General features: G+C 37.8%; 1 protein-coding gene across 1 annotated transcript; it reads left to right on the top strand.

The window, feature by feature from the left end:
• The first annotated feature begins 1,978 nt into the window (after positions 1–1,978).
• Positions 1,979–14,081, top strand: LOC120637832 (exostosin-3). Its single transcript, XM_039909862.1, has 10 exons — positions 1,979–2,236; positions 5,318–5,446; positions 5,980–6,491; positions 6,763–7,068; positions 7,136–8,147; positions 9,252–9,454; positions 10,184–10,285; positions 11,152–11,326; positions 12,718–12,822; positions 13,579–14,081. Exons 1-10 carry the CDS (start codon positions 2,120–2,122, stop codon positions 13,681–13,683), a joined length of 2,766 nt encoding a protein of 921 aa, XP_039765796.1. The 5' UTR covers positions 1,979–2,119; the 3' UTR covers positions 13,684–14,081.
• The last annotated feature ends 729 nt before the right edge of the window (positions 14,082–14,810 follow it).

The following is a 14,810-nucleotide window of genomic DNA, read 5'->3' as shown; positions in this document are numbered from 1 at the left end:
TGAACTCTTAACTATCATATAAGTAATCAAATTATCCATGAAAATCAGTCAGTCTTTAGAAATGGAGTATCCACTGAGGATGCAATACTTAAGCTAACTGAACCTATAGTAATAGTATAGTTACAGCTCTTCATGCGTAGAGGAAGGGTCTTGATATTTTCTTGGACTTATGCAAAGCATTTAATAGCGTCTTCAACCTCGTCTGCTAAGTAAAATGAAAAGTATAGGAATCCGTAGTTTATCACCAGCCATATTTCAAAGCTATTGGTGGAGCGGACTCACTAAAAAATAACGATTTAAATTTATATATACTATAATAGACATTTATGATATATATTTATGCTATTATAAACTTACATAATATTCAATTACATAGATAAGTAATAATTTCTTAATGAATAGATTCGGAACTACGTATTTCCCAGGGGAGCGAGTTCCACAATGTTACAGCTTTAATAGTGAATGACTCGTTATAGCGCTGAGAGCGAGATAAGGGAATCTCAAGCTTGTTGTCATTCGCCGACCGGGACTGACATGCTGAGAGAAGGAAAAACGGAGATATAGGACTATAGAGAAGAGAATAGAGAAGAGAAATAGTAGATTAAGAATATGCATATTTCCCTATCACTAACAGTTACCCACTTGAGGTGCTGACGGTAATGGGTAATTTGGTCAAATTTCTTCAGCCCAAAGATAAATCTTACGATTAGATTCTGAAGCCCCTCAAGTATATTAAGAAGGAACTGGGGTATATCAAAATAGCACGTGTCTGCGTAGTCCACTATAGGTAGTAAAAGGGAGTGAGCCAGAGATTTTTTGGTACGAATATGTAAAAAGTATTTATTTAAGCCTACCAATTACAGCGTGGATCTTGCGACTAAGCCCGGATATTTGAGGAGTTCACGAGAGCGTATTATCCATGTTGATACCCAAGTTTTTAACAGAGCTTTAGCACTCAAGTATAGCGCCAGCAAAGACTAATGATGGAAGAGACGAGACGCTAACTTAAGAGATTTGCTGTCGGCTGCTAATTAAAGTTACCTGAGATTTACTAGCATTTATAGACAGCCCCCTCGATTTACTCCAAGAACTAATTAAGTTCAGGTCGGAATTCAAACGTGTGATAGCCCCCGATCAACAGTCGTTGACGGATAAATCTCCAAGTCATTGGCATAGAGATGGAAAGAGCGCGAAAGCAAAAAAAGGTTGGTTGATTTTCGAAATGGGTATGACATGTGCCAGCCACACATTAGGAAAAGAGTAAGTGAAGAGAGAACTATTAAAGATAAAGCAAAATACAGGTAATTTATAAGCAAGAGTTAGCATAATCATTTTGCGACTAACACCATCACTACGAATGGCATAAGATTGGATAGCCCTTTTTGACATGGGTCTTTCTGAGGGACAGTAGTTTGTTAGTAGTAGTAGAGATAAGCGCGTTTAACAAAACGAACTATTCAGCTTTATTATAGATCTACCTTTTGATAAAAGCAATTGGGGCTTAGAGGCTTTTGATAATGTAGAGAGGATAGAAATTGGTCGATAATTTGTTAGATTATTTTTATCATTACTTTTATTGATAGGTTTAATAGGAGCTTTTTAAATACAGTAAAAAAAACAGCGGTTCTCAAGCTTAGGTTGCAGAAAGTAATTTGTTTTATCTTAACGTTTCGAGCAGCTTTATATATGGATACAGGATGGATTATCCCACCGTATATAGTATTTAGTTATTTTTAAAAATACATTTTTTGTAAAAGATATTTTCATGGCACTCTTATCAATTGAAATCACAAACTGAAAAGTAGTTCGAATACCTATGTAGTTGTAAAGTACAGACACAAAAAGTGTAGACTTCAGAGCTGAAAAGCCCCCTTTCAAAAAACATACTTTCAATGTGAATCTGGGAAAAATTTATTTAGCTGCCATAAAACATTGACATTGACTTAACTGTCAACTGTGAATTATCCGTTGTCCGGATATCACGGTGTGCTGTGTAGTTTTGATAATAATTAGATATTGTAAAAAAATGGTGTATGAGCAGTGAATTACGTGTTGACATCAATAGTCAGTAAAACATGTTGACGGTTTTTTGATAACGTTTAGTTGCGTCGAAACCAGAATGTTACACGAACGTATTTGCCAATGGCTGGGGCATTTGAAATTATCTCGCGTTATCCTGATGGTCTCTGTGATGTTATTCATAGTGCCGCTTGTTACTCACTATTATCTATCAAAGGTAAGGAGCTAGGCAGAGAGAAATAATTGTTTTTTATCAATTAATTCTTGAATTGTCGGTGCTAAGCAACCTCAGTACATTTTATAGTAAATTTTCCTACAGATGGTAGGAAGCCTGCATTACCGGCAGATAAGGTTGGTGAATGTAAAGGTACTTTTGAATGGTTTCGTCTTTTTGTGAAGACTACTAAGAATTCGAAAGGCAGATTTTACGAAGAAGAAGCCAGCAAGAAATGCAGTGGTTGCTCTTTTCCAACATTGGAGTTTTAACAACTGTTTAACATTCATTTTTCTGTCTTTGGAAGGTGAAAGGGAGTAGCCTGCTTCCAAGCAAACTTATCAACAGGCACTTTTCACGGAGGCATCTGTGAAAGGATATATTAATTTAATTAGATGACATCTGCCATTGCCAGACGAGTGATCAGTTCTATCTAAGGACCATTCCACCTCATTCCCCATGTTTGAGACACAGGTTTTACTAGTGTCCCGGTAGTACCCCCCTTGAAACCTACTAGTCACTTTGGTGAACCCAACAATATCTCCTATGGAAAGGTTTGCTAGGTCTACTTCACTTCTTCGTATGTGAGGCACTCAGCCATGAACTGAAAGCTGGTTTCTACCTCACCACACAGTGGACAGGATGGATCTTCTATAATTCTCATTACTGTTAGGTGTCTATTTAACAGGCAATGTCCTGTGTTTATGCCTGCAACTAGTGCTATATTGGATCTGCTCTGTGACTTTAGTTGTTTTGTATTCTTCTTGTTGAATGATTTCAGAAATCATTTTGATTGCCTGTATGGCGTTGACTTGAATCTTACATTTGATTCTTTTTACGTGTTGTGTTTGTAATGTTATATGGAATGGTTAAACAAGGCTCAGGTCCGTAAAATGCTTGTGCCTATTCCTGCTAGCTCATCTGCTTTTTTTTTTATTTTTCTACAAGTTTGCCCTTGACTGAAATCTCACCTGGTAGTAAATAATGATGCAGTCTAAGATGGTGGTTGTCTAATCTGTTAGGGAGTTTATGGTAACCCCTAGTTGGTTTCTATGTGACATCGCACCATAACACTAAATAGCTTGGCGGCACATCTTTGTCAGTAGGGTGGTATCTAGCCACGGCCAAAGCCTCCCAGACTAGACCAAAGAAAATTTAGAAATTATAAAGTCCTAAAATACCCCTGCCGGACACCTATCGAACCCTAATCGAACTACTAATCGAACCCTAGACACCATGCTTAAATTCACAGCTTGATGTGCTGGAACCCAGGCAATCAACACTTTTGTTCTCTCTGCTAGTGAATTTAATGTATCCTTCCTTTCAAGGGCTTTTAGTGCAGCTTGACTGCCACTGACTGATATAATAACTTCTTTGTTCTAAATCTTTGTGGATTTGGTGGACTCCGCACATCTTTGAGAACATTATGTAGAACTCTCAGGCTCCTCACGATGTCCTTCAACGTTGAAGCAAGTGATATTATAATTACTTAAAACACACATAACTTTGAAAAGTTAAAGGTGCGTTCTGGGTTTTTGAACTTGGCCCCCGAAAGTGAAGTCGAACTCCTACCCAATGCGCTTCATATCATTGGGCAGAAAGATTTCTGACAGAAATTTGTGATTTGATAAAAGAGAAAATTTGTATACTGAATATTCAGTTATTGGAATGTTGTCTTTCATTTAATTAAAAATCAATTTATTCATTTGAAATCTGATTTCATCTGCAATTGCATTAGAAAAATTTCAAGTATTGCTCTTCACTCAAGAGAGAGTAAAAAAGATAATGAGCAATTTTGTTGCATGCTTAAACTATTGATATTAACATTCAAATATGTTGTACAACATAGAAATGTTCTCAGTCACTAATATATGTATAAAAGACCAGCACTTAAAAAACTCCTTCGGGCAAGAGTGAGAGCGGTGCTTTTATAAGTTAGTGGTTCTCGGTTCAATACCCACCAAAAATTCGAAATTTGAAATGGTCTGGTGGGGGCATTTGATTGACTTGATTCCAGTATGATGTTCATCTTTTTACATTATCACTTACCAGTTACCACCTACAACTTCAAATTAAAAAAAATATAATCCCAATCTCAAAAATATACAATGCGTAAAGGATACTTTTAGGGGCGCGTAAATTTTATGATTATTTTACGCGTATTGGTCAGCTACATTTTTTTATAGCAATAATTGTTGGCAATAGCAATTGGCCCACCTGATGGTAAAATCCAAAAAATTCAAAATTAATTTATTCCAAGTAGGCCTAATTAATAAGCACTTATGAAACGTCAAGTCTGTTTGTAGTGACTCTACCACCAGTCCGGAAGGCAGATTCCACTGAGAAGAGCCGGAAAGAAACTCAGCAGATTGCTCTTTTCCAACATCATTTTAAAGTTTAACAATCTTTAGAATTTTTCTGTTTTGTGAGAGATGAGAGTGGAGTGACCTGCTTCCAAGCAGCCTTGACGTTTACGAATTCATCAATCGTGTAGTAACCACGATTTATTAAATGTGTTTTAATATATTTTTTAAACTTAGGTAAAGGTAGATCTATTACCTTCGGTATCATGTTATAAAAGCATATACCCATCCCCACAAAGGATTTCTGTACTTTTCTCAGACGATATGCAGATATCACTAATTTATGTCCGTTTCTAGTTAGTCGACTGTTTATATCGACTTTTTGTTTATAATTACTTATGTTTTGTTTAATAAAGATAATATTATTATAAACATATTGCGAGGCTACTGTAAGTATACCTATTTCTTTAAATTTTGTACGAAGGGATTCGCGTGATCTAAGTTTATATATCGATCGCACAGCTTTTTCCTGGTAAGTGGCCATCCACTGCCTTTAAACAGATCAACACTTCATATAGCATGTGTGTCTATCAACCAGAGGTGTTGGCGTTAATCCTCATGTGCATGTAATTACACCGGCAAACACACTTCAATGCTGCATCGGTGCAGAAATAAGCATGGCTGTATTACTTTCCCGTACAAGCTCTGTGGCAAAAAGCTCTACTACTCAGGTTACTACATGATGAATGAAATGGCAATAAACATTTTTCTGTGTTCCCAGTATGAAACTACTACATCTATGTCCTTGGGTGCTAATAATATGCGGCACACTCTTGAAGCATTGGGTGATTTGTCAACAACAAATGTGGTGGATCTTAAAATTAGAATTGAGGAGATGCTTCGGATTAAGGTAAGAATCTCGATATTTTAGAACATTATTTTATTAGCATCTAAATTGTTTTTTAAGAACCATAAGTATCAGCATGTGCCAAGCTGTTTTCGAGTATGATAACAGTTCGTCAGAATTCATTGTCAAACTCATTTTAAAGTTTTATAGTTTGTCCATACTGCTACAGCCAGCTCTCCTAGTTAGTAAGCATATGTTTGTATAGTAATAATCGTCATCCTTAGCTAAATTTAGGTCGCATTGCTTGGTACGAGCTTCCTTTCGAGGGTTTAGGGTATAGCCGGTACATCCGCAATTCTGCTTCAATGCAGGCTACTGCGACAACAACTGGGACGGGTGGTTTAACATGCTCTCCGAAGCTCAGTGGTAGATACCGCCCATTTACAAACTTTGGTACCTACTGAATGTTTATTAACTAACAGAAAACTCAACTGTGTTAAAACTGTTGGCCCAATTTTTGGATAACCTAAACTTTCTATTATAATCATGTTGAATAAATACAGTATGTAATCCATTTTTATTTTTATTATGTCAAGGCTTCAGTGTCAACGGAACTGCGGGAATTAGAGGAAAAGCGGGGAAAATTGCAAAGAGAAGCGGCAGCTGCAAGTGCTAAATCAGATAGTGTTAAAGCGGAGTACGCGCGAGCAACTGCTGAATTGCAAAGATTACGCGTTTCCGCAGACCAGGCACGTCTTGCACAACTAGAGGCTATCCGTAGAGATTCCCCGGAATTGGCTCCGCCTACTCAAATCCTTCACACACAACTGCCTCCCATTCTTCCGCCTATCAGTTCCGCATCAGAAGTCCATTGTCGTATGCATTCGTGCTTTGATCATTCCCGTTGTTCCCTAACTTCCGGTTTCCCAATCTACTTCTACGATCCCGAGAAATTCTCCCCGCTAGTTGGTGCTGAAGTGGATGGCTTTCTCAAAACGACTTTGCGACAAACGCTAAGCTACAATTCTCATTTGACGCACAATCCTAATGAAGCATGTGTTTATCTTGTGCTGGTTGGCGAAGGATTTCCTCTGGATAAAAGCCCCTCGTAAGGTTTTGTTCTGTTATATTACTTAATCGTTTATCGCAGATTTTCGCGAGAGCATAATTTTCAATATCAAATAATTTGGTCTGACGCACAAGTTAGTTGCATTGGACGCACGAAGGTCTTCCTTCATTTTCTTATTTTTAGACATTTCGGATGTGGTTGTCATTAAGATTGAAAAAAAGTAGGTGAAAAAAAGGTTTGCTCTTGCGAGATCTACTGCAATTCCACTTTGTTATATTGATAAGTTGAAATTGGATATTTTATATTTCAGTTCAACAACAGATACGTACAAGTTGTCGTTGAACGAGAGTGCTATAAAAAGCTTACCGTATTGGGGTGGTGATGGTCGTAATCACGTGCTGTTGAACTTGGCCCGACGGGAGCTGTCAGTCGGTTCTGGAGATGCATTTCACACTGCTTCTACAGGGAGAGCTATGATCGCCCAATCTACATTTACTATGCAACAGTATCGGCCGAGTTTTGATCTTGTAACTCCACCTGCTCTTGGGCCTCCAGGTGGAGACGTATGGGTGGATTGTGCTCCAATAGCACCCGCACGACGCAAATACATACTTAGGTAGGTATGCAGCTTAAGAAAAGACCATAGAATTAAATCTTAGTATCCATTCAAAAGCAAAATTTAGTTTTCAGGGTTCGCAAACACCACTGCCTGCAGGATCAAGTGTAGATAATGATAAATTTCTTATTGACACGCTTCAAAAAACTGCGAAAGAGGCTCCTTCGTCCGATGTGTTTTACTTGCAATTTGAGTGCGATCCGCCGATAGAGAGGCGAGCCGTGATTCATATTGGCGACTGGACACTATGCGGCACCGATCGATCGCGAAGATCAATTTTGAGAGATTCCACCTTTGTTTTGATACTAGCTCCAGCCGATAATAATTATGCCACAACGGCTCTTTTGCAAGCTCGCTTATACGAAGCGTTGCGGTCTGGTGCGATACCCTTAATTTTGGGTGGTGATCGAATCCGCTTGCCCTTTGATGAAGTGCTCGATTGGCGTCGGGCGACTTTGTCTCTTCCAAAAGCTCGGGTGACGGAGTTGCATTTTCTACTTCGAGCTCTGTCGGATGCAGACCTTCTTACCTTCCGAAGGCAGGGTCGTGTTTTGTGGGAGCGCTATTTGAGTTCAGTGCAGGCCAGTATGGATTCATTGCTGGCGACGATACGAACTCGGTTGAATATACCAGCTCAGCCGGCTATCGCGACTTCCGGGGTTCCTGCATTTAATGAGTCTTACTACCCGCCAAAACTGGAGCCACCCGCCGTCGACACAGAACCTGAAGAGACTCTAGGGCCGTCGGAAGCTCCGTATCCGAGTCCAGCTTACCGTAGAAATTATTCATTAGCCCTGTTGCACGGATACGAACTGTGGAATGAATGGGGCGAGCCGTTTGCTCTATACCCACAGTTGCCTTGGGATCCACCGGTAACTTCTGAAGCGCGATTTATGGGATCAGCGGCTGGTTTCCGTCCGATCGGCGCGGGCGCAGGTGGCTCCGGGAAGGAGTTTAGCGAAGCACTCGGCGGTGACAGACCAAGAGAACAGTTCACTATAGTGATACTAACCTATGAAAGAGAAGCAGTGTTGGCAGCCGCTTTAGCGCGACTACGAGGTTTACCGTATCTGAACAAGGTAAGGAATGTCATCGGGTTTTTTTTAATTTATACTATACTTACTTGACCGATTGCTTAGCCCCTTTCCGATTCGCAACATGCTATACTCGCCTCTTAGCGTTTTCATTTTGCTACAGTTATCCGTATCCGGTTTCTGGAAAAAACGAGTACGATACGTTGATACACTTTATCATATAATTATTATTTGGATATTTTTTCCATCCTTATGCTCCATGCTCGCAGACTGTAGATATTACTTTGGTAGAAGTTTTTCATTTATTTTATATACGACTACAAGTCAGCCCTTGACAATCATAATATCGGGCGGTTAGTGATACTTTCTATGGTAGCAACGGGTGTTACCTGTTAAAGAGGTAGGGCAGTTATATTAACGTCATTCCTTAATCAGTTTCTACGCGACGCACTGGAACGCTAAATCGCTCGTCGGCTCGTCTTTGCCGGTAGAGAGGAAATGACGGCCAAGGACTCACCAGACCGGACCACAGAAAAAAAGAAATCATAAATTCAAATTCAGATATTCTTTATTCGTGTGGGCTTATCATAGGCAATGTTGAAGCATTCATTAATATATGTTTATATAATTGTGAGGTTATGGTGAAAGCTACGTTCGCCAACTTAAACCTAAAATGGGCCCTGGTCTAAGAAGAGCCCACAACAAACTTAACCGGGTAATTTCTTTGTTATCACCATCTCAAAGACAATAAATATTTAACTATTTATTTAGGAGTTAGAGCAATTCACACCCAACCTAAAATATCGATAAAAAATCGGTCGGAAAATATTAGTAATAGATACTAATATAATAGGATTTTTCTTCCTTTTTTTTAAACTGATCGGTGATTTATTATAAAATAATATAAAATATCCCTTGAATCAATTACCAATTTTATGTAGCCTAGTGAATGGTACTATAAGTAATTTTTTACTCTTGATATTTTTTTTTTATAAATTCCCAAAATGCCCTTTATCGGGGATAGGACCTCCTATTTACATAGAGCTCACCACTGCACCAGACATATCGACAAATGGACAAAGGAATTAAAGACTAGATAGGAAGACGTTTATTAAAACAGGGCATCGTCAAGTGAACTGTTTTTGCCAGGTGGTGGTGGTCTGGAACGGCGTGACCGCGCCCACGGCGATGCAGGCGTGGCCGGAGTCCGGGGCACCTGTGGCAGTAGTGCGAGCGTCGCGGAACTCCCTCAACAACCGATTCTTGCCGTACAACGTGATCGAGACCGAAGCGGTGCTGTGTGTTGACGACGACGCACACTTGAGACACGACGAAATCGTTTTTGCGTTCAGGTAAGACATTAAAATAGACATTTATATTCGTTGTCTTCATATCAACTCATTACCGGTCCAAAGCATTGTTCTCACAATGAAAAGGGGTTAAGGCCCACTACGCTGGCCTAGTGCGGATTGGTGGACTGCACACACATTTGAGAACATTATAGCGAACTCTCAGGCATTAAGAAAGTGATATTTTAATTGTTTAAAACGCACATAACTTAGGAAAATTAGAGTTGCGTGTTGTATTTTTAATTCTGCTCACAGGAAGTAAAGTCGAAGTCCTACCCACTGAGCTAACACCGCTTACAATTAAGACAGGTAACAACAAAAAGCCCAGCCAAGTTTGTTGTAATAACATAGACATTAATATTGATACCGATAAGATTAAAAAACCCTTATTAAGTTTGTTGTATTATACGGATTACGATCAGAATACTCGTAACGTACGTACATAATTAAGAGTATACTCTTTGTCCATACATATTGAGCAAAAGTTAAAACATTGTGTTTATATCCTCATTGCTATCAAGTTTAAATTATTTTGTGAATTGTATTTTGGGTCCATCCTTCACGCCCTTACTAATCAACTTGTTTTTTAGAGTGAGTTAAAAGGGCGAAGAATAAAATAGGCTACTTGTTATCCCAGGAAACAAACAGTTAATACGGGATATGTACAAACCATAATAAAAGTGGACAAAGATAGCGGCTAACAGTTAGTACTAAATAAATAAACATTTTCAGAGTGTGGCGTGAACATCGCGATCGGATCGTCGGATTTCCTGGCAGATACCACGCGTGGGACCTCAATTTTAACAATGGATTCCTATACAATTCAAATTACAGGTTATTAATACTTTGAAACATACTTACAGATTGTTATTGAAGGCACATTCGTCTTATTCCATATTTTCAAGCCTATCTTCATAACATTTAAGCTTTCTTAAATCGCATTATGAATGATTCGCAGTGTACTGCAACGTTTAGTTTGTTGATCAAAAAGTCGTTGTGTACTGTATAGCGTTAAGTTTATTGATGAATGAGTCTCAGTGCAACGTTTGGTTTATTGATGAAAGAGTTGCTGTGTACGTTAGCGTTTAGTTTATAGATGAAAGAGTTGCCGTGTACTGCGGTTTAGTTTATAGATGAAAGAAACGCGGTGTGTTGTAACGTCTAGGTTATTAATGGAGGAGTCAGTGCAACGTTTAGTTTATTGGTGAAAGAGTTGCCGTGTACTGTAGTGTTAAGTTTATTGATAAAAGAGTTGCCGTTTACTGTCGTTTAGTTTATAGATGTAAGAATCGCGGTGTGTTGTAACGTCTACGTTATTAATGAAAGAGTCGCAGTGCTACGTTTAGTTTATTGATGAAAAAGAGAGAGAGAAAGAGTCGCCGTGTCCTGTAGCGTTTTTATTTATAAAATAATAGCCGTGTACCTTTATGTTATTGATGAAAGAGTTGCCGTGTACTGTCGTTTAGTTTATAGATGGAAGAAACGTGGTGTGATGTAACGTCTAGGTTATTAATGAAAGAGTCGCAGTGCTACGTTTAGTTTATTGATGAAAAAGAGAGAGAGAAAGAGTCGCCGTGTGCTGTAGCGTTTTTATTGATAAAATAATAGCCGTGTACCTTTATGTTATTGATGAAAGAGTTGCCGTGTACTGTTACGCATAGTTTATTGATGAAATAAACGCCGAGTACTGTAATGTTTAGTTGCGAGCTGAGCATGGTTCTGACGGGCGCGGCGTTCGTGCACCGCTACTACCTGTGGGCGTACTGGCACTCACTGCCGGCCGCCATGCGTGATTACGTTGACGAGTACATGAACTGTGAGGACATTGCAATGAACTTCCTCGTCGCGCACATCACACGGAAACCGCCGGTCAAGGTAAACAGAAGTGCCTATACCAAATAGTCGGACATCTTGGACATTTGCGATCTTATTGAACGTGACATTCACCTGATCATCATCTTTCAAATGTCGTAGCGGGATACACAAAGAACAATTTCGTCGATATGCCACAATTATTAATACACCCTTTTTATAATTTTTTATTAGTGTTTTTACCTACACTTGGAGGAAATATCAATTTTTGTAAATTTAAAATGCATATAAAAAATTTCGGAAAACACGCTGCCGAAAATTAGTATATGCCTTTCACATCAGTCTTATAGCGACTGTAGTGTCATCTAGTAGGAAACATTCCATTTTACAATGAGACACGTTTGAAACAAGAGATGACACATTGCTTTTTGGATATTTTTATAATTTTTTATTAGTGTTTTTACCTACACTTAGAGGAATTATCAATTTTTGTAAATTAAAAATGCATATAAAAAAATGCATATTAAAAAAGCAATGTTGCATCTCTTGTTTCAAAGAAACATTATTTCCTGTTTGATAATTATTATATTAAGCAGTGTAAACGGTGACCGAGTTCGATCCTAGGCGAACTAACTAACGTTTTGGAGTTATGTTTGTTTTCTTTAAATTTAAGAAATTTCAAATATCACTCGCTTTCACGATGAAGGTAAACATTGCGGGGAAACCTGCATGCTTGAGAGTTCGTTCTCCAAAAGGTGTGAGGTCTACCAATCTGAAAATTATTTATTTAAACTCTTTATTCGAACACCACAGTGAGGAAAGTAAAGAAAGAATAAAAAGAAACACAAAGATTAGAGGTCTACTCGCTACTAAGCGCTTCTAGACGATAAGGCTGCCTTTTGCCTGTAGAATACAAAAGGCAGCCTTGGCCTTATCGCTTAGAAGCGATCTCTGTCAGGCTTAGGATTAGCACAACGCGAGTGAGAACAAATAAGTGGTGTAAAATTATTATACACCTACATTACAATAACTACATACAAATACATAAACAAAAATTACACATAAAAAAATATTTGAAATAAATAAATATAAATATGTATTAGTATGTAGTTATTCGCATCTATATATTTTAAAAATTTGTACCACCAGCCGTCTATTCTCTTCTTTTTTTTTCCTAATTCAAAGCTTGCCTGGCAGATCGCTATTAAGCGATAAGGCCGCTTTTTGTATTCTACTTCTTTCTTTATGTTTCTGTTTTTATTATATTTTGTATATGTTAATGTTGTGGTATACAATTAAAGAGCTTTATAGGATAAATAAACAGAAAAACAATTCTTCTTAATGACCAAGATAATAAGATTTCACCGCGTTTTTAAATATATCACGCGTTTTTACCTGTCGTATGTTCGTTGGCAATCATGATTATGTTAGGTTGCAAGTGACTTCGGTTTCAGGTAACGTCGCGGTGGACTTTCCGTTGCCCAGGTTGTCCGGTGACACTGTCAGCGGATGAAACACATTTCCACGAAAGACATAAATGCATACAGTTCTTCTCTCAGGTGAGACTTACATAGTTTAAAAAATGTTTAGTTCTATATCTACCATCTATAGTTCAATGTCGACCTCTTAAATGTATTACTTTCGACTTATCTCTGCTCCGATCTGGTGATGATATTTATCGTTCCGGACGATGCCGCGTAGAAAATGAGTACGGATATTTTTGAAACTTCCAACCACAGCCTCTTTTATCTACCCAACTCTACAATAACTCCGGGCAATGTCTAGATAGCTGAAATTCACTCGGAATTGATACTGCCGTACCACACTGACATTCCTTATAGGATGCTTCTGATACACCCAGCTATCAATAAAATTTTGTTAGGTATATTTTTTAAACAGTGAATAGTAGAAATTGGACAGATTAACTGGGTCAACATTGTTATGGATTGTTATGGATTCGACGGCCGATTGGCGCAGTTTGCAGCAACCCTGCTTTCTGAGCCCAGGGCCGTGGGTTCGATTCCCACTACTGGAAAATGTTTGTGTGATGAGCATGAATGTTTGTCAGTGTCTGGGTGTTTATATGTATAATATTCTAAGTATTTATGTATAGGTACTATTCATAAAAATATTCATCAGTACCCACAACACAAGCTACGCTTACTTTGGGGCTAGATGGCGGTGTGTGTATTGTCGTAGTATATTTATTTATTTATTTATTTATGGATATGCAAAATATATGAAATACTGTATTGTGTTAAAATTTATGTATGAAAACCACGTATAATTTATGTTTTTACTCTCTTCTCTAACAGGTAATGGGTTATACACCTTTATTATCAACGCAGTATCGCGCGGATTCGGTACTATTCAAAACGCGAATACCTCACGACAAACAAAAGTGTTTTAAATTTATATAACTTACAATTAGATTGATAAACTAAACTGTTTATATTGACTTTATAGCACTGGCAAACGATTTATATCAACCAAATCAAGCAAAGGAAAGTCCTATAATATCCAGTTGCTGACTATCGAATTTGATTACCTAACGTAACGTAACTTCGATTTATTTGCGCTAGAAAAACTATCACTTATTTAAGCTGTGATCAATCTGAGGTTAATCCCGCGTTGGACATGACGTTTTGGAATTTCGAATTTCGCACGTTCGCTTAGCCTCTCAATATGCCACCACTTTCTGCATTTTCGGTTCCTCACGGTCGACTTTATTCTGAAGATGAAGTTTTATTATTGTAAGTAGCAAAAGAAAAGAAGAGTGTACATGCGTTTATGAAAAGTATAAACTATTTTTAAAAACCGCAAGCTTTTGCTTTGCTATGTACTGAATATACTGTTAATTTTCGAAGCTTTTGTTATGCGCCAGCTAAAGTACGAATTGCTACTAAATGAGTTTGAAAAAACTCGAACATAATAAACTGTGAAGTTCTCATAGCGAGAAAAGATATATTAACCATATTTCCGCTTTACACGATTGACTGAAATGTTGTATTCTATAATTTCTATTTTTCAAAGTTACCTCTAACTTAAATACGTTTTTTCTTAATTAACTCATTAAATTTTTGGAAAGATAAATAACTGCAATGCAACGATGTATACTGAAATCCAGTCGGTACTTTCCCGATTTTGAGCAATGACTCGTGCCAGTGTGAGCAATCTGCAAGCGATTCCTATCCCGTGTCTCGCGCGGTATTCGCCTCAGTATAATCGTACATTTTTATGATGCGGGAGCACAAATATTAATAAGAATTCAGACACCATATGAACGATATTTACTTATTTGAATCTTTTAAATAAACGAAATGGCAATAATAGATTTTTTTGTGCTAATTATGTACAGATGCTTAATATATTTATCTTAAGTTGATTCACTAGTTGTAAGTTTGTGAATACATAATATAAAACTGTACAGCTTTCTTTAGTTACTTGGAAAGGGGGGTACTAGGCAGGTGGGGTATTTGGGTATTTATAGTATTCATGATAAAAAAAAATTGTTTTACATCTTAGTAAGAAACTACAGTGCAAAGTT

Source organism: Pararge aegeria, chromosome 4 (genome assembly GCF_905163445.1).
Source record: "Pararge aegeria chromosome 4, ilParAegt1.1, whole genome shotgun sequence".
Classification (NCBI taxonomy): Eukaryota; Metazoa; Arthropoda; class Insecta; order Lepidoptera; family Nymphalidae; genus Pararge; species Pararge aegeria.
Note: the sequence above shows the minus strand (reverse complement) of the source record. Positions and strands in the feature narration are given on the sequence as shown.

What these genes read in the sequence shown, in the direction of transcription:
- LOC120637832 (XM_039909862.1), top strand. Translation starts at nt 2,120, where the DNA reads ATGTTACACGAACGTATTTGCCAATGGCTGGGGCATTTGAAATTATCT. An exon ending in CTCACTATTATCTATCAAAG is followed by an intron (nt 2,237 to 5,317) that starts GTAAGGAGCTAG and finishes CTGTGTTCCCAG; the next exon opens with TATGAAACTACTACATCTAT. An exon ending in GCATACAGTTCTTCTCTCAG is followed by an intron (nt 12,823 to 13,578) that starts GTGAGACTTACA and finishes CTTCTCTAACAG; the next exon opens with GTAATGGGTTATACACCTTT.